The following is a 27303-nucleotide window of genomic DNA, read 5'->3' as shown; positions in this document are numbered from 1 at the left end:
CTTCGCTGCTTGCTCCGGGAGTGGTGCCGCTTAGAGCTGTGTGATGGAACCCTGGTGAGATGTGTCGCTGAACCAGATACGGGCGCACCGGTGAAGCAGATCATCATCCCAGAAGCACAGGCCCGACCACTTTGGGAAGAGTATCACAAGGCAGCAGCCCATGCGAGTGGTGACAAAATGGTCTCGTTGCTGAGAAGGAGGTTCTACTGGGTGGGCATGAGTACAAATGCCCGGAAATGGGCCGCAGAGTGTACCACTTGTCTAGTTGGGAAGTCGGGAGCCCAACCAAAAGCCCCCCTGTGCCCAATTGTTTCTAGCTACCCCTTTGAGACTGTGGCTTTAGATTATTTGTCCCTTGGGAGGCCTTCAGATGCGTACCAATATATTCTTGTCATCACAGATCTATTCTCCAGATACGCAGTGGCTGTACCAACCAGGGATCAGACGGCTCCTACCACAGTGAAGGCCCTGTGGACTGCACTTATCCTCCCTTTTGGCTGTCCGGAGTGAATCCTCACAGACCAGGGGGCAGCCTTCGAGTCGACTCTGATGCAGCAGCTATGCACGATGTACGGCTGCAGAAAGATACGCACCACCCCGTACCACCCACAAGGCAACGGTGCATGTGAGAGGTTTAATCGCACCCTTTTATCTCTGCTGGGTACCATTGAAACGCAGTCCCAGTCTCAGTGGCCCAGCCGGCTACCTGCACTTCTACAGGCCTATAACAATACCACACACGCCAGCACTGGAATGACTCCACATTATGTTGTCTTTGGCCGCCATGCCAGGTTACCAGTGGATATGTTGTATGACGTTGCACCGCCCCAGTGTAGAGATGGGCTAGATGGGTGGGTCAGAAGCCACCATCAGACTCTTCTGCAAGCCTATGAGACTGTCCGTAACAACGCAGAACGCCGCAACCACTGGAACCAGAGGCACTACAACCGGAACACTCGGACCATGCCACTGTTGCCAGGAGAGAGGGTGTTGATAAAAAACTTCCGTCGCAGGGCTCAAGGTAAACTTGCACCACAGTGGCTCCCAACACCTTTTGTGATCGTCGGACAGCCCCATCGTGACCGGCCAGTGTTCACGATACGGCCAGAGGGTAAAGATGGTCCGTGTCGAACCCTCCATCGCAACAACTTGCGACCATGCCCAGGAGACCCTGTGACGATCGTTAACAGCAAAGAAGGTCACCAAAATGGGTGCCACGAGTACGGGCCAGCCCATCCTCCAGAACCCTTTAGGCCTGCTGCTCCTGTGGTAATCCAACCAGCTGCACCAGCTCAGCTGGACCCTGTACAGACCCCAATGCCAGTGCCAGCCGACATACCACTCAACCCTACAGCGACGTCACCTCTTCCTCTTGCCTCCGCTGCGCCCTCTCATGAAGCCCCTGGCCCAGAGTTGCGAACAGTAGGGACTGGTCAGGATATAATAGCTCCACCACAGACAATAATAGAGCTCTGCCCAGCCCCAGCCCCAGGACATTACCAAAACCCGGAGACACGTGTCCCTAGTCGGTATCCAGCCCGCCACAACCGAGGGAACCCTCCTGCTCGTTACCGACCTTAAAGGTTGCAACAGACCGTGTAACCACTACACCAAACCTGGACTGGACGCTTAGTGCTCGGGACGAGCACTATCAAAGGGGGGTGGAAATGTAGCGGGGCTCTACAGTCAAAATGTCAAATGAACTGTCTGGGGGCGGGGGTTGTGCGTGTGTGTGTGTGCGTATGCTTGTGAGACGTTCCTCCACAGGTGCTGCCGATAATGGAGACAATTGACAAGACCCGTGATTGGTGGCTGGAGGGGATAAAAGCTGACTCGGCCCTCTCATCGGTGCGTTCCCTTTATCTGCAACAGGCGCCCGGATACTTCACGCACCGCAACCCACGAGAGCCGAGACCTCGGGATTACCGCCTCTGACTTCCCAGCTACAACGGCGAATTGACCAAACATCCGTTCGGACACCGTGAGGGCCGCGAAAGGATTATCCAACGCACCCGATTCTTCACGTGAAGGAAAGTAATTGTGCCGTTGTCTTGTGAGTGGGTTTTACCCCGCGATTTATTGTGGCTACTTTGCTGATTCACTTCCTCCTCCTCGCAGTTCCTGGTGGAGTGCCGACTGTTGACATTCAAGAAGGAGCATTGGCGGCGAGAGGCGCAAGCTACCCTGTTTCAGTGCGAGAGACAAGGAGGCCGAGGCGGCGGCGACTTCCTGGTTCTGTGTTGTGGATTACGAACTGTGGGCTGGGTCGTGAGTGGTTGCTGGACTATTCATTCACCCTCTGTACAATCAATTGTGTGTTACTAGGCTGGCTATAGTTAAGATAGAAGGTCAGGCTGCTCGCTACAGTTTTTTTAGAAGTGTGTGCAGGGTGGGGAAATCCATTGTGTAAACACTACTTTAACGTAGTAGCAATTAACTGTGTGTGCGTGTCATCCTTTGGAGTAACGTGTTGTGCTAGTTCGATTGAATACTTCTACTATTTACATTTGTGGCTATTCTGCCCTTGTTTTCACAATAGTGTGATCTTTTGTGGGTGCGTGTGATGTGATTTTGTGCACGAGTGTGAATCGCTAGTAATAGGCCTACCTGCGTTAGAGTAACTGTGACTATATGATTTCTCTCCCCTCTAGAGGGCGCCAGATCCTCCACACTGGTTTAAAGCAGTATTGTGTAGCTGCTTGCACTTAACTAGCTGCTATCCCTAGATCTTTCATACTGGTTTGAAGTAGTTAATTGGCTACTGGCCCTAGATCTTCCACACTGGTTTAAAACAGTATTTTGTAGCTGCTGACATTTTAACTAGCTGCCATCCCTAGATTCCCCACACTGGCTTGAAGTAGCTAACTAGCTACTTTCTCTAGATCTTCCACACTGGTTTGAAGCACCAGGACCTAGTTACTTATACATATATGTATTGGGTGTTTTTTATATGCCTTTTTTTTTATGTTGTAATAAAACTGAGTTTTATATATATCCAGTGTGTCTGTTGTTGTACCTCAAGGGTCAGTAGCATAATTCCTGCTCCCGTTACACTAACAAAAACTAAAAGAACTGACCACATTACTCCAATTCTTAAGTCCTTGCACTGGCTTCCAGTAAGTCACATAATTGACTTTAAAGCACTATTGCTTGTTTATAAATCAGTAAATGGAGCAGGACCTAAATACTTGTCAGACATGCTTCAGCAGTACACACCTTCTCGTCCTCTCAGGTCCCAGGTGAAAAACCTGCTAGTAAAACCTACAGTTAGAACTAAACATGGTGAAGCAGCTTTTAGCTGCTATGCGGCTCAGCTGTGGAACCAACTTTCGGATGACATTAAAAAGGCCCCAACTGTAGCCAGTTTTAAATCTAGACTTAAGACCAAACTGTTCTCAGACGCTTTCTGCTAACTGTGCCGAGTTACAAATTCTGAATCTGCCTCGATAATTATTCTACTTTGTCTTTTATTACTTTTTTTACTACTTTTGCCTTTGTTTTTGCTTACTAATTATTCTTTATTTTTAAATGATTTTACCTTGTGTTTTATGTTTTCTTTTTATTATGATCTTTACCTTTTAACTATTCTTTGACTATATTGCCCTTCTATGCTTTTATTTGTTATTATCGTTTGGTTTTGTTTATGTAAAGCACATTGAATGACCTCTGTGTATGAAATGTGCTATATAAATAAACTTGACTTGACTTGACTTGACTTGACTGTTCATTCATACTCGTCGCTCAACTTATCGTGACTAAATTCAAGATGGCGGCGAACGGTAAACTTCCTGAAGGTACTGTCTGTATAACTCGTTTTGTAAATAAACTACCAGTGCTTTTTCAAAGTTCTCAATGTCTCGTTTTAAATGTCAGGGCCCTTGGAAGTCTACCAATGAAGTGTGGAGCTACTGTACTTTGAGTCTCGTAAATGGTGTAAAACAGTGATTTATTTGCATGGCTAAAAAAAAGCATAAATAATATGGACAAATAGGAGAGTAAAGTATAATGTAGACAAGGTAAAATAAAAAACAATTTTAGTGCAAGAACAGGTTGAGGTAATAGGGTTTTAGCCATTCATTCATTCAGTATTGTAGCAGAAGCCTGACCGCAGCCATTGATCATGTGTGCTAATATAGCATGAAAAACAGTGTAGCAGTAAAACATTGTGTAACATTAGGCTGTGTAAAACAGTAGTAAGCAGTAGTGGGCAGTCAGTACTCAAACATGGACATGGAGAGGGTGGAGAGGCAGACAGACTAAGCAGAGAAGTCTATCTCTCCTCTTCCCTTTAGTGAGGCATTGAACAGTTCAATGTCCCTAGGAACAAATGACTTCCTCAGCCTTTCAGTTGTGCATGGCAGTGAGCGAAGTCTCCAGCTGATCAAGCTCTTTTGGTTTTTGATAGTGCTGTAGAGCGGATGACATTCATTGTCCAAGATGTTGATCAGTTTGTTTAGAGTCCTTTTGTCAGATATTGAAGTGATGCACTCCAGTTCAGCTCCCACTACAGAGCCAGCCTTCCTTACCAGCCTGTCAAGTCGCCCAGCATCCTTCTTCTTTGTGCTTCCTCCCCAGCATACCACTGCATAGAAGAGGGCGCTGGCCACAACAGACTGATAGAACATCCTGAGGAGCTTGCTGCACACATTGAAGGACCGCAGCCTCCTCAGGAAGTACAGCCTGCTCTGTCCTTTCTTGTAGAGTGCATCAGTGTTGGCTGACCAGTCCAGTTTATTGTCCAGGTGGAGACTCAGATACTTGTAGGTGCTTACCACCTCCACATTGACCCCATCAATGGAGACTGGTAGCAGAGCGGGCTTAGACCTGCGGAAATCCACCACCATCTCCTTGGTCTTTGAAGTGTTTAGTTGAAGGTGATTGAGTTTGCACCACTGCACAAAAATTTCATGACACAGATCAGCTCCAAACACTTGACTATTTATCATCATTGATGGGCTCTGGATTATTAAAGCAAATGGCATGTCGAGCCATTAAATAAACAAAATGTGTTATTTGTTTAGTGTAAGGAGTGAGTTATTAATTGTTGATTAAGAGTAATTAACTGTAAGAGTAAGATTCTACTTGCTGGGCAGCAACTACTTTCCGTGTTGTGTGCTGTACCTGTCCTCATTATTGTGCTTCTCCTGTACTGAACATACTTCTTCAGCCAGTCAGTACAATTCCGGGTGAAGTAGTTTCTTAGATACTCGAGTTCAGCTCTTTCAGTGTCCCACTTGTTTTTGGTGACAACACTCTGTGGCACAGCTGCAATCCATCTCAGGTTCTCTATATCCAGCAGGATGAAGTCCTCGCCATCATAACCATACCCATCTGATGCGTCTGTTGCTCCACTCTCATCATCCCACTGACAGCCCACCATCCTCTGGAATGTGTGCACTCCTGCAGTGTTAAACAGTAGACAGAAAACATAGACTTCAAGAGATGATATTTTCTTGTCTGCAAAGAGGGGGATGAGACAATAGCATTCTACAGGATGAAAATAATACTGGGTTATTGTTTTAACCTACATGCTGGATTGAGGCTGTTGGGTTATTTTAACTCATGCTGGGCTTTGTTTTTTGTTATCCAGCCTGCTGGGTTGGTAGTTGAGGACAGTGCCTCTCCTCTCCTCTGCCAGATGTGTTCAGATTGTTCAGTTATATGTACAACATTATATATATTATATTTGTAACCAGTCAGCTGTTGGTATGCTAGTTTTAGTTTGTTTAGAAGTTTTTTTTTTCTGTTCAGCAGTTCATATCCAACGCAAAAATATGTTTTTATGTGTCTGTCTTTATAAACACTAATGTACAACAGCTGGCATGAATTACTTTGATGCTTTCTTAACCTGTTTGAGGCATGGACAATCTTCATTTATTTAATGTAGGGAATGTCTCTGTATTGTCTCTGGGTGTATTTTTAAAATCTGTCTGGATAAAAGAAAAAAGAAAAATAAATAAATAAATGTTAAAGGGAAATTCCTGCGATTCTTCACATAGATCTCTGTTTCTCGAGGTCACCAAGTACTCTCAGGGTACAAAAAGACACAATCGGTTTTACCTAACTCTTCACTACAGCCAGCAGCTAAGGCAACCAGGCAACCACAACGCTACACTCTGGGGGCATTAACATTGGGGATCACAAACTGGCCCCCCAGAGTGTACTTTCGGAAATTTCGTATGATTTCCATTTCATGTTGACAGCTGCTGGAATGGACAGTTGGAAGAGGAACGATTTTTTAAACTCTCAAATTATGATAGACCTAGAGCAAGTCATTCACGTCTGGTGGAGGAGAGGAGGGGGCACTGTCCTCAACTACCAATCCAGCATGAGTGAAACTAACCCAACAAAATGACCCAACAGCCTCAACCCAGCATTTGGTTTGAAAAAATAACCCAGTGTAAATGAGAGCAACTCAAAGAATTACAACCAAAGATCATTGAATAGCCTACTAACCACTCCTCTTCAAATCCACTCTGTCACAACTAACTGAAAAGGTTCTATGGATAGTCTAGTGACACTGATTCATAAGAGATGTAATGTTTAAGGTGTAATATCAAAATATCTGCAAAAGATGTTTAATGAGAACAAAGCTTAAGCAGTGCTGAGGCTTGGACATACAGAAGAATTATTAAGAGGACATTTCCCTGTGGACACATGTGATTTTGGGGTTAGACAGAATCTTACCTTCTGATTGGTTAAAGTGAACCATGGCCACTCTGACGCTCTGCTTGAATGCATCCTTATGACCTCTCAGAGTCTTTGCTTGCCTGTTGTAATACTCCTGTCCCAGGGTCCCAGCCATCCATCTTGGATGGTTCTCAAAGTTGTTGGTTTTGCTGCAGGAGCCCATAATCTCATCATTGATGGTATTGAGGGCCACAAACCCTGGAAACTCACTTAGGCCTGTGCTGCATGTGTAAAAGGCTTTCCAGCTGTGAACCACTGCAACCAAAAATGACATATTCCCTTAATTGACTGTCACAACATTGTATTAAGCTCAAATTTGCCTCTCTCATTCTCTTCCAAATTCTAATCTGCACTGGTGTATTTCCAGTTAACATATTTGCTGTTTTACAACCCACTCTCACATGAAATGTGTATTATGAGTACAAGTGCATTACATCTTCTTAACTGTGTGACGCCCCGGCTTTGCCGTGCCGTGAGGTGTTAACGCCTTTTCCTCCCTTTGCCTTATGGTGCCTCTGAGCACTAGGCATATAGTTCCTGTTTGTCATGTCTGTCTTTCGACCTGCAGGAGGAGCTAGAGTGTTCCAGTGGTCTCTTGTTAATGAGGGGTGTGGCTCTGTGTCAATGGACTCCGGAATAAAGCCTGTGTCCTGTGGCTTCATTCGGTCTCTCTGTCCTGTTCTGGCTTGACGCTGCTGAGAGCTGGCTGCGGCTGTTCAGATTGCCTTTTCTTTATGCACTACACATAGCCTACACATTGCTGATGTGCATGACATTTTATGTTATCTTTTGCTGCTCCTCACTTACTGACTTATGTACATATTTGTAAATAAATGTATGATTATTATTTAAACGTTATCCGACGGTGTTACTCTCCCTAAGTCCATTCCCTTTGAGCCAAGGTGTTTGTGACAACTGGTGCTTCTTAACTGGTGGGTCAGGACCCAATAGTGGGTTGCAGAACTGGGTGGGTCGCGGAGCTTGTGGTTAAAAAAAAGTTGCCCATTTAAATGCTACCCTATCAGATCTAATATCAAACCTTTATTTTGACAGACTTTATTCGTATATCAGTCATTGCCATGGACATAGACAATGTTTATGTGACAGGTCATGTTAGACATCATTTTAGAGGTAAATAGGCTATGGCAAAACGCAAGTGCGACCCTGAATATTTGAAGTAGGCTTTTCACTTATGTTGAGGACAAAATGGGACAGAAACCCTAGTGTGTGGTGTGCAGTGAATTGCTGATACACGAGAGCATGAAACCATCAAAACTAAAACGGCACATGGAAACAAAGTACCCTAGGCCTACTGTCAAACACAAACCTGTCGAGTAGCCTACTTTGAAAGACGACGCCAGGAGTACATTTACGCCACTGCTAGGCCTACCATCAGCATGTTCCAAACAAATACAGGCACTTTGCGTGTCTCACCATGTAGCTCACCGTATCAGTTGGCTTGAATGCTAAAAAATATGGGTCACGACTTAATGAACATGGGAAATTGTGGGTCCCAAGGCCAGACCAGTTAAGAACCAAAAAAGTCATGGTTTGGAACTACATGCAGCTCAGCATGTTCAGAATTCACCACTATGTGAGGACATCTGATTCCACATAACCCATAGCTGAAGGAAAACATCAGCTACTTGGTCAGGCAGCTCATCTCATCAAGATGTGTCCATGGTTCGACTGACATAAATAAAAACTGTTAAGGAATGTTATTGTTTTCCCAACAATAACCGCTTTACACAATGAACACAATAGTCCATAAAAGACAAAGGACCTAATTAAATGCTGTCTGAAGTCTATCTAAGCTCGCTTAATATCTAGCAAAAACCTATTTGCAAATGTCATACCATATCCTAAGCGCAAACAGCGGTGGGTCAGCTAAAAGCTACATTACGCCACATGATGCCACGAGTGCGTTAGTTATTGACTGACTATGCACTTTGCCCAGCATTTAAATTAGGCCCCAAAATGTATGAAAACGTACACAATCGTGGCCCTTTGACATATCTACCAGGTAGTATGAACAATGTTGCAGTCTGGGAAAACTGGAAAATTGAGTGATAATTGGAATTTAGCTGTGCTAACATGAGCTTCCATTGTAATGATACATCTTCTGATGTTAAGCTAGGGAACATCATCAGTGATGTTCCTGATCTCATTGGGTGTTTTGGGTCTTTCGAAACATCAGACACCCTCCTTCAGGTGACCCAGCTGAGGTTGATCAAGCCTCAGCTTGTGCCCTAGCAGCATTTGTCCATGGATCCGCTTTTTTGATCCAGAGCCACCTCAAAGCCTTCTCTGCAGCCTCTGTGCTGTTGCAGATAGCCCTTCTTCTTCTCTCACCCTTGATGCCGAGTGCAGTGTAGGCCCTATAGAGGGACTGCCCTGCAAAGCCTCTGCACCCCACCTCCACAGGTAAGCACTTTGCCTTCTAGCCTTGGTTGTGGCAGTCGCTAACGAGGCCTTCATATTTCGCCCTCTTCTGCTCAAAAGCTTCCTCCATTCGGTCTTCCCATGGCACAGTGAGCTGCTAATGGTAACCTGGAAACCTGGAAAAAAAAATGTTTTAAGCACCTGGTCATGCCGCCAGCGATACCGGCCTTCCCCCAAAGCTCTTGGGTAGCAGCTCAAGATGTGCTCAAGAGTTCCCTTTCTCTGGCACAGGGCACTTCCTCGTGTAATGACCAGACCCCAGGTGTGCAGGTTGGACGGGCTGGGGAGGACGGTGTAGACTGCCTGAACCAGGAACTTGATGCGGTGTGGTTCTGCCTGCAAAAGGTCAGCCCCCAAGTGATCTTCCTCTCCACAGCTTGTTCCCATCTAGTCCAGGCACCCTGATGTGCCGTTCCCACTGCTTTGCTGGACCTTTCCTCCTCAACCGCCGCCCTCACCTCACCTTGAACTAGCTGCCTCCACTCCTTCCCCCGAGCCTTGTCGAACCGGGGCCCTTGAAAGGTTCCTAGCCCAGCCCTTCCTCTGGCCACTGCTCCCACCAGAACACCATGGCGCAGCCGTGACTCTGCCTGGTCTACTGCTGCCTCTGCCCTCCATTTCCTGCCAGTCTTGACCTCTACCCCTGCCCCGGAGACTTTAGGGTCCCTAGACTCACGGAACTGCAGCACCTCTCTTGCGCAAAAGACCTTGAACTCCTCTTCAATGGATTTTAGAGGGAGCTGCAGCTTGCAGGTGTTTCTGTAAAGGGCGATGCTGCTTAAGCTCCTCGGGAGTCCCAGCCATCTCCTTAGGTAGTGGCTGACTCTCTTTTCCAGTTCTGAGATGGTGGTAATCGGAAAATCGTACAGGAGCAGAGGCCACAGTTGGTAGAATCCTATGTTGGTATACCCATGCCTTCAATTTTTCAGTTAGCCCAGTTTTTTCGACATTCTTCAGCCACCTCTCCAACTCCTCACAAGTGTTTCTGATGGATGTTGTATCCCTGAGGCTGCTGTCGAAAATCTTTCCCAGGCTTTTAACTGTTTTTTCAGATAGGGTCGGGATTTGAGTTCCTGAGTTGGCAAAACGAAACTTCTCTACCATCCTACCCTTCTTCAGCACTAAAGATCTGGATTTCGCTGGCTTGAATGACATCCTGGCCCATTCAATCAGCCTCCCCAGCCCCTTCAGGATCCATCTGGCTGATGAGACTCTTAGCTTAAAATCCCTGTAGTAATCCTGGATATTAATCCTCTCTCTATGGCAGGAACATGGTGCCTCTCCATAGCCTCCTGTACCAGTTTGTGGGGCATAGAGCCATAGGCATTGGCCAGGTCTAACCACAGCACCACCAGATCACCCCTGTTCTCCTTTGCTTCTCTGAGGAGCTGTGTAACCACGCCTGTGTGCTCTAGGCAGCCTGGGACACCTGGTATGCCACCTTTCTGAACACTTAGAAGCGAGATGATTCTGAATTGGCTGATGGTCTTGGAGTCTTCCTCTTTTGGGATCCATACTTCCTCTGCAAACTGCCGCTGTTTTAAAGTTTTTCCTTTCCTCCAGATGACCTTTAAGATCCTCCACAGCCACTGTAGCAGCTTGGGGCAGTATTTGTACACCTTGTAGGATGTTCCGCTTGGTCCTGGTAGCAGGGGTCGCTAAAGGTATCTGAAAGGTGTTGGTCGATTTCCCCCTTGGAAGAGACTAGCCGTCCACCTTTCTTCTGCTCAAGGAGCTGCTTGGTGAACTCGAATGGGTTCCTAATGAAGGCTGCTCTCCTCCTAGCCCTCTCCCTTCGCCGCCTCCTGTGTTGCTCGGCTCCTTCTTCCTTAAGATGCAGCGCAGCTCTGCCTGTGGCCCGCGCTCCTCTTCACCAGCTGCCTTGTACTGCTTCTTTAGGGTTTTCAGCTCTATTCGAATGTTATGGATTTTGACTGCCCTCTGGTTTTTGGTGTGTGGCTTCTTTACTATTCTCCCCTTCTCCACACCAACCCTCTCCACCGCCATGCTCACTATGATGGCCATCATAGTTTTCAGCCTCCTCTCCGCATCACCTTTGGCCGTTGCTTCCAGCACCTTATCCACATCCTCATCAAACATCTGCCAGGAAATCATAAAGGCAACAAGGACAAGGAGGTGGTGGAGTTATGCTGTTGTGATTTAGGGTTCAGGTTTGTTATCAGCCTGCCCTGCACTCACTCGCCTACAGTTTGGAGCTGGCCAAACAGTGCTGGCCTATCTAGGCACTTTGCCTTTGTAGAATCGAATTAGTGAGTCTTCAATGATTCCTTTTCCTTCAGCTAGCATAACATGAACCATATGATGCATCTTGCTATTTAAAACGGCACTTTGCTAGGTGGCTATAGGCTATATAGTTTGTTTTTTTATATAGCGAACAGAAATGTCAAATTAGCAACATGTCATTACATCCTTTAATTGTCAAAATATTAGTGTCCATAATATGCAATCAAGGTGGCACAAATGAGGCTATAGAATACTGACCTGACCTGATCCTGACCAGAAGACAACAAGGTCATTGGGGAAAGGATATGGTATCAGGCACAGTAGCATATGCCTATGGTGTGGATTCATATATGAAAAGTGAGCAGGAAGGGCAGGCAAAATGGGAATTATGAAACGTTAAGACTCTATGGACTAAGCCCCACTATTTTCAACTGCTGGCGACGCCCCTGGCTGCGGCTAGGGGTGCTAGCCCATACCGCCCCGGTTGCCATCTTCCCAAGCTGCCATCTGTCTCTCCAGAAGTCACCAACCTCTTCTTGGTTGTCAACCAGCCTGCTCCTTGTAGTCACTGATTTCTTCAGACTGACAGTTGTAATGATACATCTTCTGATGCTAGGGCAATCTTGAATGTGCTTTCTGAATGAGCATATGTGCAGTAGGACTATGAAGGGTTGATGTTAGAGTTCTGCACCAAGAGTTCAACAAATCTTCTAAATACAAGAAGTTTTAATTTGATATCAAACACAACATACTTATCTCTAAAACGAAATATGTGTAGATTTAATGTAAAAAAGGGGACTTGGATTATGATGCTATTTGAGAAATGCCCAGGAGTGCCAGAGCAATTCCCGTCAAATTATGAAACAGCACTTCCTGAAAGATCATTTTCTGCACGTCTCTCATCTCAAAAACGTTGTTATATCCCACAAGCCCTAGACCGGGATATAACAGGGTGGAAAAAGGGAAAAGTGTGCCAAGGAATTAAATGGTAAAGGAAACAATCAGGCAACATAAAAGTTCCATGTTTGAAGTTTAAAGAACCTGTTCCAACAGAGTAATTCTGCTCAGAACAAGTGTATATGTTTCAAGAGTTAGGCATACATGTAGCCTAAGATGTCCTACAAGGTAACTCTGTGCACTGTACCATAAAAGCCAGACCAAAGTATTTCAATGATTCCCCACCTGGAAAGTCCCTGTGCTGTTGCCTTACTAGTTTTAGTTTCACAATTCCATCTCTGGGCTTTGCTGTTGGATGGATACAACCACAGCCATATACACCTTTATATGGCTCTGGATACAACAATTCATTTTTTGGAACACAAACTTATTAATATTGTCCGAATACAAGTCCCATAAATGTAATAATAAAAAGCCGAATCTCCTAATAGTAATTGTTCCCTTTTGAGTAAACTCTTTTCATTGCCCATTGCCACACCAAGAACGTAAACAGATGATAATGGGGTGGCATAATCCAGTCAGTTTACATTCCACACAGTCTGGCAACTGTAAAAGGCACAATAAACATGGAAATCACATGACATTGGAAATCACAGTGCATTGAGAAGCTTGTGAATATTCCCAAGAAAAGATTAGATTAGATTAGAGGTCTTTATTGTCCACTACTGTGGAAATTCATCTTTGGCCCCACCAAACATACTGTAACACACAAGCAAGACTACACAACAGGTACAACATAAAGCAGACACAAACAAAGACTACACAGCAGGTACAACAATAATAAAAGGTTGCTGTCTCACAGAAATAAATCAGATTGTAGGCTGTTTGGAGATTACTGATTACTGACCAGTGAGTTGAAATGAAGAAATCGTATATTGATGGTAAATTATGAGATTAAGATAAGAGATTTTATTCGGCTGTGTGATCATTATGTTATTAATACATAATCCTTATTATGAAACTGACTGCTTTATATAGGTGATGGCGGGTGATTTCATACCAAGGACAATAGGAATAATTATTGGCTTTTGATCCTTTTCTTCATTCTTTGGGACCAGAGCAACCATGGACTGTTTAAACCACTGAGGTCAGGCAGACGTCTCTGTTCCCACATGGCTGAAACAGAAAGACTGAGGAGTTTCTTTCCTCAAGCCATCCGCATCCAGAACACACATAACACTTTTTAAACTACATTAATCCTTTAAACTACATTTATCCTTATCTATAGTTGGTGATCATTCGGGACACCTCTGCACAGGAGAGTCGAGCAGCTAAATGCCATGTCTCTACATGTTTTAGGCCTACAACAGCATCTCTCCTTTCCTTCACTTTCATTCATTATGGTCTAAGATGCCCATTTTTAGCCCTACCATTATTGACGTTTTTAAAAAGAACAATTTAACAGTAGAGCACCATTTGATGGCTTGAACAATTATCTTGAACAAACGCTACAGAATATTACCCTGCTACTGTTCTGTAAATCTCAAGGGGCATCATTGATTGACCTATATTAGGCATAGCCTACATAGCCTATAAATGAGGGAGGGATGTAAGACAAACAAATAGGAATGGGCACAAAAGTTTCTCTGAGTTCTTAAATAAGAAAACTACAATAGCTTAATGTCATTGGAAGTATTTCAAATGACGTTTGATTTGGAAATAATCATTCACGTGGGTCGTGATGACTTTTCGCTTTTCCGAGAAATCATGAAACCTACAAAACCACGCTGTTATACCCCGTAGACTACAGTCTGTGTTATACACGTACCAAGAGCTCCCCCTAGTGTTTTTTCCCTGTATTTCATAATTCTGGTACGCGCATGGCAGTTTGATATCCTAAAATGAAACTAAAAGCGCGAGTCGGGGGAAATCCGGTAGAGTCCGATACGCATTAATATTTTTTTTTTAGATTGCACTGCCGTGTGCTATTGCATTTTTTTGTTCTTAAAAACTTTTAAAAAACATTACTGAAAGAAGCATGACCGATAATGCGATGATTTATGAGATCTTACTTATCACATTGACGTCAGCCTTCATACGTGGTAAGTCGTTAGGACGGAATGTTTTGTACAATTTCCTTAATTTTGCGATGCTCTGAAATAACTGTGAAATGTATTTATAATACTTCGAGCTTTTAAGCTACTGAAATCATGCACACTGAGTAAAGTAGGCTAGCCGACTAGCCTACTTTGAATGGGCTTAACCCTGTTGAGCTAAGCCTACTATTCGTGAAATACGTAATGCATTTTATAATGCATTCCCAGTGTTTTAAACTAGACCTGAAGTGTCTTTTCTTGTTATAGCGTCGACTGATAATTGTCCCGTGATGGAGTGCTGGTTTGTCCAAGAGAAGCCGGGGAGAGGGGGCTTCTCTGCACCAGTAACACAGGAGAAGTCTCTCATGTACATCAGAACGAACTCCGATGATGCCAGCATTACGCAGTCAAGCCCCCCTGCAGACATAGACCCATCGAGGGTTTACTATGTCACTGGTGAGTGTGTCTTTGAGAAGTGTCTGTGTGCGGGTGTGTGTGTGCGTGCGTGTGTGTTTGTATTTGTGTACCTTGGAAACACTGTGGCAAACAAGAGAGGGGTAACCTGATGGTCATCTCTTTCCTGATCACTTTACCTGACTGGTGTGGATATTAGTACTAGGCACTACAAGTTGATATCTTGACTTGGACTCTCTGACAAACAGCTCAGTCAAACACAACTGAAAAACAAAAGTAAAATGGAAAAAATTAATCATATTGTATCCATTTTTTCCTCAGACCCTGCTGCTTCTTTCTGCCGTGTTCCCCTCCACCCACCAGAGGGCTCTGTGCAAAAGCCACAGTGTGAAATTAACCCATTCTTGCCTCAGCCATCCATGGTCCGCTGGGCTGCTTCGCTTACTGAATCCGGCCAAAGCCCCATTCACCTGCAAGCTGATTGGTTCTCAGTGGCTGCACAAGGGTTGGATGGGCAATTGGTAATGTCCTCCATCATGCGTGCACCCTCTGGATCCAAAGAACCTCAAGGTAAAAGATACTCTGCTTCACTGCAATGTATTGCCTATGACACCATCAAAGCCAATTACTTGACCAAAGTCACTAACAGTTTCACTGTATATAGAACCACGTACAACATTATCTGTGTCTCTTCCTGTCTCTTTTCTATTCCTCCGCAGTCATCCTCAGCATCAGCAGTAGAACTGCAGCTGTTCGCTCTCGTCTGGGTGAGCAGGTGATGCTGGACTGCGGCTTCTGGGTGGACCCCTCCTCTCCGCTCACTGGCTCGGGCTTCTCTGTGGAGTGGCGCTACCAGTTCCGTGGCGAAGGCCGCCTGGTCCTGGCCTACGATGGCAAGAACGACTGGCTGGCTGACACCACCGAGACGGGCACAGCGCTGGACTTCAGTGCCCTGCACGAGACGGGAAATGCATCACTGATCCTGGAGGAGGCACAAGTGCGCCACTCGGGCACCTACATCTGCACTGTTTACCTGCCAAACCTGCTGGCACAGGTAGCACTTGACCTGGAGGTCGTAGGTGAGGATGCTAACCTGAGTTTTGCAGACCAAAACAAGACCAAAATAATGATATGGTATATAAGTAGAAATGTACCCATTAATGTTGATGTTACTTCATCATTCTGTTTGTATTGCTAGTTTGTCATGCTAGTTTTTCTGTTGGAATGGATCCATCAGTATTGTAATGATCATGGCAATATGTTAAAAGCACCAGTCATTTATTTTACACACTAAATAATATTATTCTGTCTCTCTCTTTCTGATTATCACTTCCTCTATCCAACCCATAGAGCCCCCTTCCCTCTCCATCTTTCCCTCCCCACTTCCTCTCATCGTGCCGGTTTCCGTGCAGTGCGAGGCCTCAGGCTTCGTCCCCCTCTCCCTGGAGCTGGGCTGGGAGTTTGTTGGGGCTGACGGGCAGTCACGCTCTCTGGGCCAGGGCAGTATGTCTGGCCACAAGCAGGCCTCGGACGGCACATACAGCCAGAGCAGTCGTCTGGAGCTGGACTCAGCCAGGCTGGGACTGGGCCGCGGTGGGGAGGTGACCTGTGTGGCCAGACACTCAGGGGGCACCAGGAAGGCCAAAGTGACCCTCAATGTTATTGGTGGGTGATGTTACTACATCTGTACTTGTATAAGAAAGATGCTGGAGTGAAAACTTGGAATGAGATCTTTAAGTCAATCCATGTGAATGGATATTGTATATACACTACCAATCAAAAGTTTGGAGAAACTTAGAAATTTCCATTCCACTCCATTCCAAGAGCTTATCTTTAAAGGAATTATCCGGAGTAAAATGCACTTTAGATCGATTTACGGATGATTGGGAGTACATACATTGAGTTGACATCTAAATCATGTCATTCGGATGTGTTTTGAGAAAGTTCGATGTTACCGTTTTTAGTCAAAGCTCGTTAGCGTGGAAGTGAGAAGGGCATATTATTTCGCTGCTACAAAACGCTATTTTTATACCTCTTCTACAGTTCCAAACAACATTGCACTTACATGGTAGTGAGTAGAGGGTCCCTAAAGCCAAACCGAAGTATCCCGAGGTCTTTATGTGGTCGGATAGAGAGTCCAGAATGAATTTCATCAAGCCAGTACCTTTCCGGAAATGTTGCCATCTTTGCTGCTGTAGGAGTCGATTGCCAAGTGTGCTCTGGAAATTCACAATTTCGTCGCCGTTTAAAAAAAAAAAAAAAAAAAAAAAAAAATAGTCCAGTCCATACAACTTCATTTCAATTTCAAAAGAAATACTGGACTATGTTTTTTTTTAATTTTTTTAAACGGCGACGAAATTGTGAATTTCCAGAGCACACTTGGCAATCGACTCCTACAGCAGCAAAGATGGCAACATTTCCGGAAAGGTACTGGCTTGATGAAATTCATTCTGGACTCTCTCTCTAAGAGGTATAAAAATAGCGTTTTGTAGCGGCGAAATAATATGCCCTTCTCACTTCCACGCTAACGAGCTTTGACTAAAAACGGTAACATCGAACTTTCTCAAAACACATCCGAATGACATGATTTGGATGTCAACTCAACGTATGTACTCCCAATCATCCGTAAATCAATCTAAAGTGCATTTTACTCCGGATAATTCCTTTAAGAGAGTTTTGAGACCAAGACATTTTTTATGCATCAAAGCAACACTCAGATCTCTTCTTTTTCTGTGTTAGGTGTCAGTGCTCCTTCCATTGAGGACTCCATGGCGATGGTCGCTGTAGCCTTGGGCCTTTATGGTCTGATAAAGCTGTTTAGTTGGACGTTCAGCTCTACAGGTATTTCAATTGCTGCACTAACAAAGGCAGCCTTGAGTCAGTTGTTCTAGGTCCAAAATATAAAGGAGAATTTAATTCTGCTTACATAATTCTGACGTTTAAAATTAAATTGTTTTAAAATGAAACTCTGTTTCTGCAGGTTCAAGCAATGGAGATACCAAAGATAAGGCAAGCTCTAAGCTCTCTATATCAACTTTAGTTGTGTCTGAAGTTGTCATTTTGAAGTTCAAGGCAGTTTATTTGTTATTTTATAATATCAGCATTTATTTACATTGTTGCCTTGTCATGTTTAATCACTCTGTTCTGTCTCTCAATTTTAGAAGGAGAAGTGACCTTGAAACAAGCTGGCAGTTATGCAACAACATAAAATGGCTAATCTGACTGATGCTTTCTTGCTCGACATTTTTTTATTCAGCCTTACGGTACCAATTGTTTGGGTTGCTGACAAGATGAAAAACAAAGTTATAAAGGATTTCAATCTGTGAAGGTATGAAAGAGTAAGACAACATTGAATATGCAGGCAAATGCACTTGAAATAAAACTGAAGATATACAGAATGTTTGTGACTATTTGGAAATGCAGTCTCTTTACAACCTCCCTTGAAATTCCACTGTTATGGTGTCAAATTCATTGTTGTCCAAGACAGTGTATTGTACTGCTAGTGATGTGACACTGTTAAAGTAAACTAGTAAATAACTTTGACAAGGGGACTGTACATATTTTGATTGCTTTTATGTTTCTATGGTGGTGTGTGTATGGGGATTAGCAGACAGAAAGGCATTGGTCAGATTGTAAATAGTTTGTGTTTGCTTGATTGAAATAAAGTTAAGTTGTCAATCCAGTTATTCCTGTTATTTTATTACCACACAGCAGATCCTAATGGGTTCAGTTTAACTTACACTAAGCCTAATGTGTTTTTCAATGGAGCTCTTTCTCGAAATAACTTACAAAGCAGGCCACAAACTCATGTAGGTTTTTTGGGGGTTTTTTACATTTTTTTTTAATTTACACGCTAGGGGGAGATTCCACAACAGAGAGGACGGTAGACAGGCACGGATTCTGTGGTGGGTGTGTGGTCAAAATTACTCCAAGACAACTGGTGTGAGACTGCAGCTTTATTCACAATCCCGGGAAACTGTTTCCCACAGCAAATGTCAAGAACAATCCCACAAATCTGGGTGAAGCCAGTTCTTACCCTTAAAGGAGTGGTTCAGGATTTTGGACATAGGACCTCATTTCCAAGTAAGCAAGTGTGATATTTATCAGTGGAGACCATTTTCAACACGTTTCATCCAGTCCTTCTAATTGCAGAGTTCGCAGGTGCTAGGCTAGCGCAAGTCAACGGTATGTGCTAGCCTGCCACTAAAAACAGTCTTACCCACTCCAAAGTACACCCAAGGCAAATAAATTATAACGCCAGACTATCGATGTAAATGTCTGTTGCACACCATGAGTCTCCAACAGGTTGCTCTCAAGCTACCAGTTGCATGCCGCCCCCTTCTGAGCTTGCCAGAGGCTGAAGCAGTAACCTACATTTATACACAATTGTTGTTGCCAGGCTTCAGCCTACGAATTTTATAAAAAAGTAAATCATGCATAATTAAAAAAACTAGATGTACCGCATAGCAGTACAAAATATGACCGCCGCTCAGTCCTGTACATCCGTTCTGCGAAAATAAATCACACTTCAATTTGTCTCCATATTTTACTCCATCCCCCACTCTTGAAACTTTTGTGTATGCTTGTTTGGCATGCCTGAGTGTGTGTGTGCGGCTGCACAGAAAGTAGCCTACTGGTGCTGAAAAGGTGAATAGATTGTAGAATAGCCAAAGAAGATGTAGCATTGTTATAAAACCTTTAAAATCTCTAAACAATCACAAGTAGGGCAGTTCATCACAGTTCATCGATTGCAACTGGATTGATGAAAGGTCACTTACACCTGTAGGCTACATTGTATTTGGGAAAAGCAAAAGGTATCAGCATAATGTTATTTATTTATTTATTTTTTATGTATTTATAAACAAAAACATCTCTGTCAGTTCCATGCCGTTTTCAACAGCTATCAAAAACAAAGGTCATTTTTGGATGGATGGATTTTTTGTGAATGTTTCTTCTTCTACATAAGATTTTAGTCAAAGTCAAAGTCAAAGTCAGCTTTATTGTCAATTTCTTCACATGTTCCAGACATACAAAGAGATCGAAATTACGTTTCTCTCTATCCCACGGTGAAGACAAGACATATTTTACCAATTTAAGTCCACAGACAAACATAACATTCAAGTAAACAAAAAAGTAAGTAAATAAGAGGGCACATATAATAATGAAAAAAATAAGAGCAGCAAAATTTGGTTTAAATTGTGCATAGACAGTCAATAAAATACTAGTGCAAAGTCAGGCCAATAAAAGGCTTGGGTAGTTCTGTTTGACCTAAGTAAGAAAGAAAGTGACATAGTGGTGCAAGTTATGTAAGAGCAGCAGAAGTGTTGTGTTTTCAGGACAACAACAACAAGTTGTAAAGTGTACAAGTGTGCAAGTGTGCAAGTGGAGTAGTGCACGCGGCCATTGTGGGTCCAATGTCCAGGATGTTATGTAGCTGAGGGTGGAGGGGGGAGAGGAGGGAGAGAGTTCAGCATCCTTACAGCTTGGTGTATGAAGCTGTTGGTGAGTCTGGTAGTGCGGGAGCGCAGGCTTCTGTACCTCTTCCCAGAGGGCAGTAGATCGAACAGATTGTGAGCGGGGTGACTTGCATCACTCACAATTTTGGTCGCCTTGCGGGTGAGGTGGGTGGTGTAAATGTCCTTCAGGGAGGGGAGTGAAGCACCAATAATCCTTCCAGCTGTGTTCACTATGCGCTGCAGGGCTTTCCTGTTGTATTCAGTGCAGCTTCCGCCCCACACAGCGATACAGCTGGAGAGGATGCTCTCAATGGTGCCTCGGTAGAATGTGGTCATGATGGCTGGTGGAGCACTTGCTCGCCTGAGTTTCCGCAGGAAGTACAGGCGGCGCTGAGCTCTCTTCGCCAGTGATGCAGTGTTGGTGGTCCAGGAGAGGTCTTCGCTGATGTGCACCCCCAGGAATTTGGTGCTGCTCGCTCTCTCCACCACAGCACCGTCGATGGTCAGTGGCAGGTGTTGGGTGTGACCTCTCCGGAAGTCAACAACAATCTCTTTGGTCTTGCTGACGTTCAGCAGGAGGTTGTTGTCCCTGCACCACGTGGTCAGATGGTCGACCTCCAACCTGTATTGAGTCTCGTCGCCCTTGGTGATGAGACCCACCAGAGTTGTGTCGTCAGCAAATTTCACTATGTGATTGTTGCTGTAGGTTGCAGTGCAGTCATGCGTCAGCAGGGTGAAGAGCAGCGGACTGAGCACGCAGCCTTGGGGGGCCCCTGTGCTCAGTGTGATGCTGCTTGAGGTATTGTTGCCAACACGTACTACTTGAGGCCTCTGACAGAGGAAGTCCAGTAGCCAGTTGCAGAGGTAGGTACTGAGTCCCAGTTTGTCAAGTTTGCAGATGAGTTGTTGTGGTATTATGGTGTTGAATGCAGAACTGAAGTCTATAAACAGCAATCTCACATATGAGTCTCTTTTTTCCAGGTGGGTGAGGGCTGGGTGGAGGGCAGAGCAGATTGCATCCTCTGTAGACCGCTTGGCTCGGTATGCAAACTGGAAGGGGTCCAGGGTGGGGGGGAGAATGGATTTGATATGTGACATGACAAGCCGCTCAAAGCACTTCATGATGATGGGTGTCAGTGCCACAGGGCGGTAGTCATTGAAGCAGGATGGAGCAGTTTTCTTCGGCACAGGTATGATGGTGGCAGCTTTGAAACATGATGGGACGATGGCTTGCTTCAGGGAAGTGTTAAAGATGTCTGTGAAGACATCCTTAAGCTCCCCTGCGCAGTCCTTCAGCGCACGACCTGGGATGTTGTCTGGACCTGCTGCCTTACGGGTGTTGATAGCAGCAAGTGTCCTCTTCACGCTGTCGGCAGAGAGGCACAGGGGCTGCTCATGTAGAGGGGGATGGGTCTTCTGTGGGCAGGTGCTGTTTTGTGCTTCAAAGCGAGCAAAGAAGCGGTTCAGGTTGTTGAGCAGAGGGATGTTGCTCTCACAGCTCTGTGGCGCGGGCTTGTAGTCCGTGAGGGCCTGAATGCCCTGCCATAGGCTTTGTGCGTTCCTGCTGTCTTTGAAGTGGGTGGTTATCTTGTGAGTGTATTCCTTTTTTGCTTCCTTGATGCCACGGGACAGGTTGGCTCTCGCTGTTCTCATGCCAGCTTCATCCCCAGCTCTGTAGGCTTTGTCTCTGGCCCTCAGCAGCCTGAGGACATCCCCTGTCAGCCATGGCTTCCAGTTAGCCCGAGTGATGATGTCTTTTGTGTGGGTCACATCATCGATGCACTTGGTGATGTAAGAGGTTACAGTGTCTGTATACTCCTCTATGTCTGTCCGGTTGTTGTAAGTGGCTGCCTGCTTAAACATTTCCCAGTCTGTTGTGTCAAAGCAGTCTTGAAGAGCATCGGAGGCTCCCTCAGGCCACACTTTTACCTGCTTACGAACCGGTTTGTTCGCTTTTACCCTTTGTCTGTATGCGGGCATTAGCATAACAGTTATATGGTCTGAAAGTCCAATGTGGGGGAGGGGGGTGGCTTTGTATGCTCCTTTGTGTGTAGTGTAGACCAGGTCCAGGATGTTATCTCCTCTTGTTGGAAAATCAACATGCTGGTGTAGCTTTGGAAGTACAGTTTTAAGATCAGCATGGTTAAAATCTCCAGTGAAGATGGTGAAACCGTCTGGGTGTGCCGTCTGTTGTTCACTGACAGCCTGGTACAGTTCACTGAGAGCCGCGTTCTTATCGCTGTTGTTGTTGGTAGGCGGGATGTATACTGCGACTAGCAGAATCGCAGTAATTTCCCTTGGCAGGTAAAAAGGACGGCACTTTATGATCATAAACTCTGCCAGTGGTGAGCAGTGTTTGCATACTACTACAGTGTCCCGGCACCATTCGTCACGGATGTAAACACAGATTCCTCCTCCTCGTGATTTACCTCCCTTTACAATGGCCCTGTCTGCTCGATAGCATGCTAGCTGCTCCAGTTGTACAGCAGAGTCCGGAATGTTGTCATTTAACCAAGTCTCAGTGAAGACGAGCACACAGCAGTTACTTACTGTCCGGTTCGTTGATCTCAGCAGTCGTATGTGATCCATTTTGTTGTCCAGTGATCGTACATTTGCCAGGAGAATGGATGGTATGGCTGGGCGAGTTGGGCTGGCCGCTAGCCTGGCCCGGACGCCTCCGCGCTTAGTCATCTTTAGTTCATGTAATACTTTATTGTCAATGCACAAATGAAGTAACAGTAGTCTGAAACGTTATTGTTAATGCCCAAATTAAGTAACAGTAGTCTGAAACGAAATGCTGTTTTACATCTAACCAGTGGTGCAAATAACTGACATGTCCAAATGGGCCTTGATGAAATGCGTCGCTAGACTGTTCATACACATTTTAACGGGCCAAAGTTGAAGAGCTTTTGTCCGTTATTGTTCGTGCAAATATAGGCTGATTCATGTTCCCTTGCATTGTGTAACTGAGGTCCATGGCTAGTCTGGCTTTCATCAGACCAAGCTCAATCTTTTAAGAAATCAAAAAATAAATAGCGGGCAGATCAGGCTGGGTTCACCCAGCCTAGTCCATAGGCACCCGATATTGTTTAATTTTCCGATTGAGATATACACGCTCTGGCTATTCTAAATGCAAAAATGCATCAGGGAGTTATGACAAAACGGTAACTAACAAACTAGATCCTAATAGAAAGCTGTTAGCTTCCCTAAGCTACAGGTAGGATTATAAGGTAGGCCTATTTACAACATAAATTGTCAATAGGCTATGCTGGCGACACAAATAAAATCTCCTTTGGAAACCAATGGCTTACGCCTTACAGTATCAAGCGGACTTAAACTGCCATATCGTGGCGAAAAGTTGTAATAACATTCACGCAGCTCCATGAGTCAAGGAAAGCGCGAATGAAGTAGCCACTTCTAAATGGGACCCACTACACAGTAGCTTAAGGTGTGTTGCTAAAGCAGCCATAATGAAATGAAGGTGTCATTGTTTGGATACTTCACACACACGTGCTTTTTAATTTCACAGACTACAACTACCAAGCTGGAATCAAAGCACATCGATTCCCCTCTCACACCCTGCACGCACTTAAAACAAAATAAACAGGCGTCTCAGTCTCATGCATGTATAGGCAAAACTGCATCAGACCGGTGTAACGTTGGTAAATCTTCCATTGCACAGAAAGATACAAACAGTGCTGCTATCAATTTGCTTGGTATAACCGCATTTATAGTTTTCTACAAATGCAATCAATCAAATGGGCCTCCATCACTCAACCAACGCTAACAGTAACATTACCTAGGTCCTTATTGATATTACAAGATTAACGTACCTGCAGTAAAAACCAAGCATGTCCGATAAACATCCTCAGATTTATTTCGCTTTCAAGAAGAAATGGGAATTACACTTCATGTGAACATCGTCCTATCCTTATTAGATGTTCGCTGCGGTAAATTACAGTCCTTGTAGGAAGTGTCCATTGTTTTTCCAACCCACTTTTAACTTCCAACAAAATTACGTCTCACTGCAACGATGCGCCATCTAGTGGACAAACGACTACTTATCGCCAATACTGAAAATGCAGTCATGATGATGATGATGAATATTTATTTTGGCCTTCTTTTAATCCTACTGAATTTGTAATTATGTATCGGCCGTTCTAATACCGATAGTATGTGGGTGCCTGTGTGTGTGCATGTGTATATGTGTGCACCGCCATTTACAGGCCAATGAGTGTACAGTCACTAAATGTACACATAACCTAATTTTTTTAGACCCCCCCCATGGATGAAATTCTACGAAACTTGGCATACCCCCAGAGAATGGCAGGTCAATCATACACATACAATTTGGTGCAGTTCTGAACATCTTAACTGAAGATAGGGGCGATTAAAGCAGAATAATATTGCATTTTCATTTTTTACCGGGGGGGGGTGGGTGTGCAAATCACAAATGAGTGATTATGAGCCAGGTTGATGTGGGCCCTTGAGACCAACATACCATAAAAAATTCTTCATCCTCAGTGCCACGGTTCAGGTAGTTATTTAGGAAAAACTATTGTTTTTTTTTTGCGGTTCGGGGGGCCCAGCACGGGGGGGTGTGGTGGTCCCCGGGGACGAAATGAAATTTTTCCGTAAAAGTCTAGTGGGGCTACATACCCACCAAATTTCATGTACCCCGGTGGTTCGGTGTCCCGGGTATCAATGACCAAAAATTCAGGAAGTAGATGACGGGAAAAATTCTTGAATTGTGTGCATGTGTGCGTGTACAAGTTTATGTTTATGTGTGTGTGTGTGTGTATGTGCGTGCTTGTGTGTTTGCCTGCGTATGTGTGTTTGTGCATGTGCATGCATGCGTACATATTTCTACTGTGTGAGTATGTGTCATACGTATGATTACTGTAAATGTATGTGTGTGCGTGTGTATCTGTTTATGCACATGTGTGCACATGGAATGGGTTAACATGACCCCTGGAGGCAAACATACGGAAAACAATTGTCATCCTAGGCCCTACAGTTCTCAAGATATTCACAGAGAACTGTGTCTGCCCTACCCTCCTTTCGGGGGGTCCAGTCCAGCGGGGGGGGGCTACAGATCAAAACGAAAAATGACGGTTCCATGCTATCCATGTGGGGGTACATGCCCACCAAGTTTTGTGTACCCCGGTCTTTCAGTGTCCCGGGAATCCTTGTTGGTGTACGTCACTAAATGTACACATAAATTATTTTATTGTAAGGCCCCCCATGAATGAAACCTAATTTTTTGCTTTTTAATTTTTAACTAGGTGGCGCTATACATGAAATAAGTGGTAATGGGATGGGTTGACATGCCCCCTTAAGACCAACATACATAAAAAAGGTGGACCTCCTAGGCCCTACGGTTCTCGAGATATTCACAGAAAACTGTCTCCGGCCACCTACAGGCCAGTTGGTGTATAGTAACATAAATTAATTTATTGTGTGGCCCCCCATGAACGGAATTCCACAAAACTTGGCGTACATACAGAGGGTGTCATAATGATCCTACACTTCCAATTTCGAGCAGTTTTGACTATGTTAGGTCACAGATACCTTCAATTACAACACCTCATTTTTACTTTTTTGTGTTTAACTAGGTGGCGCTATACATGAAATGAGTGGTTATGGAATGGGTTGACATGGCCCCTTGAGATCAACATACAAAAAAAAATGGTCCTCCTAAACCCTACGGTTTTCGAGATATTCACAGAAAACTGTGTCTGCCCTACCCTCCTTTCGGAGCAAACATTTCATGTCAGTTGAATTAGCCTAATGTTAACCGCGACCACGAGTGTCTGCGAGACCCAGCTGTACTCTTACATTATTAAGGCTCTTATGCATGTTGCTGCTGACCATACCTGTCAACACTCCCGTTTTTCCCGGGTTTCTCCCGTATTTCAAGGTCATCTCCCAGCACCCTCCCGTTTTGTTATTTCTCCCGGAAAACTCCCGTAATTTGCATGACCATCAAACTTCATTTTAAAATCATTGATCCATTCAGGTTGCCAGATTGTGTATGAAATACACCCTACACATACACGATCACTTAGTTTCAATTTCAACCGTTTTGTCATAGGCTAAAACCCAATTAAGGAAGCGAGTCTCGTCGTAAGCAAGCGGGCTAGTTGAATGGCCTACTCCAGAACTAGCTGTTGTGAAATTGTTGGGAATTTAATTGATTAACACATCACATAAACTGTTATTGAGTGTTGTTGATACACTGAACTTGTTCCCTCGGAACCGAATCTGACAGCAAGCAGCTTTGGAGTTTTGGAAGTAGGCTGCAGGCAGGCATGCGTAATGGTAAGGTAAAAGCAACGACCGAAATGCACACGTGTATGAAACGTATTAAATATGCAAACACAGATCCGGTATAAACACTGACCGGTATAAACACTGAAAAATCTCCCGTTTTTGGAAAGCTAAATGTTGACAGGTATGCTACTGACAGCTTTGCTTAACGAATGTTATCTCCGCGATTTAAGATTGTTTGTGTAATGTATAGATGTATAGGCACGGCACACACTTTAATTTCCCTATTTTTACTATCGGCTAGTAGCCTGGCGGGCCATCCTATATCATTGAAATGTATGGTCTGGAATCGAGCCATGCACCTCGCTTAATCCAAGGGGCGGGCAGAGAATTGTCTTTCAAACTGCCTAGGCATGCAATAGGCCAGTGCTACGACCATATCCGTATCCGGTCGGCAAAACGGCAAATACATCCTTCTTCGAAAGGAATGACTTAAGTGCATTGTGTTGCTCAACTTTCAAAGAAAAGCACAAGTCCAACTCCTCCAAAGTTGACGCCAACGCCGATTCAAACAACCGCTCTCGTTCGCCATAGCCACCTTCCTTGTTGTTCACCGTCGCAGGACTGTCGTTATCCTGTTAAGCCCGCCTTAAGACTCTCTAACAAAATAGAGCGCTGTGATTGGATAACATCCACGGTTTTAGCCAATAGAAATTCCTATGGTTTGCTACTAGACGTACAGGCTGAGCAAATTAATTTGCCGCCGCTAGGGTGCGTCTAGATTTCTAGGCTAA

At 44.5% G+C, this 27303-nt stretch overlaps 2 protein-coding genes and 1 pseudogene across 5 annotated transcripts in view; 1 reads left to right on the top strand and 2 right to left on the bottom strand.

The window, feature by feature from the left end:
• Window positions 1-1842: 1842 nt before the first annotated feature.
• Window positions 1843-6964, bottom strand: LOC121696173 (major histocompatibility complex class I-related gene protein-like). Its single transcript, XM_042077514.1, has 3 exons — window positions 6688-6964; window positions 5083-5400; window positions 1843-2018 (listed from the first exon to the last, which is right to left on the bottom strand). Exons 1-3 carry the CDS (start codon window positions 6962-6964, stop codon window positions 1843-1845), a joined length of 771 nt encoding a protein of 256 aa, XP_041933448.1.
• Window positions 6965-8985: 2021 nt separating this feature from the next.
• On the bottom strand, window positions 8986-11232 carry LOC121696172 (annotated as a pseudogene).
• A 2932-nt stretch (window positions 11233-14164) lies between these two features.
• Window positions 14165-27303, top strand: part of tapbp.1 (TAP binding protein (tapasin), tandem duplicate 1) — a 33490-nt gene continuing 20351 nt past the window's right edge. The window contains exons 1-8 of one of the 4 annotated variants that reach the window (XM_042076405.1): window positions 14166-14375; window positions 14637-14825; window positions 15105-15353; window positions 15503-15862; window positions 16134-16448; window positions 17523-17624; window positions 17764-17792; window positions 17945-18461. In XM_042076405.1, coding sequence (XP_041932339.1) covers window positions 14312-14375; window positions 14637-14825; window positions 15105-15353; window positions 15503-15862; window positions 16134-16448; window positions 17523-17624; window positions 17764-17792; window positions 17945-17956 — 1320 coding nt within the window. In that variant the 5' untranslated portion in view covers window positions 14166-14311 and the 3' untranslated portion in view covers window positions 17957-18461. Of the gene's footprint in view, window positions 14376-14636; window positions 14826-15104; window positions 15354-15502; window positions 15863-16133; window positions 16449-17522; window positions 17625-17763; window positions 17793-17944; window positions 18462-27303 lie in introns of those variants that run through there. The other 3 variants (XM_042076406.1, XM_042076407.1, XM_042076404.1) reach the window with 3 other exon arrangements.

Source organism: Alosa sapidissima, chromosome 21 (assembly GCF_018492685.1).
Source record: "Alosa sapidissima isolate fAloSap1 chromosome 21, fAloSap1.pri, whole genome shotgun sequence".
In the NCBI taxonomy this organism is placed as follows: Eukaryota; Metazoa; Chordata; class Actinopteri; order Clupeiformes; family Clupeidae; genus Alosa; species Alosa sapidissima.
Note: the sequence above shows the minus strand (reverse complement) of the source record. Positions and strands in the feature narration are given on the sequence as shown.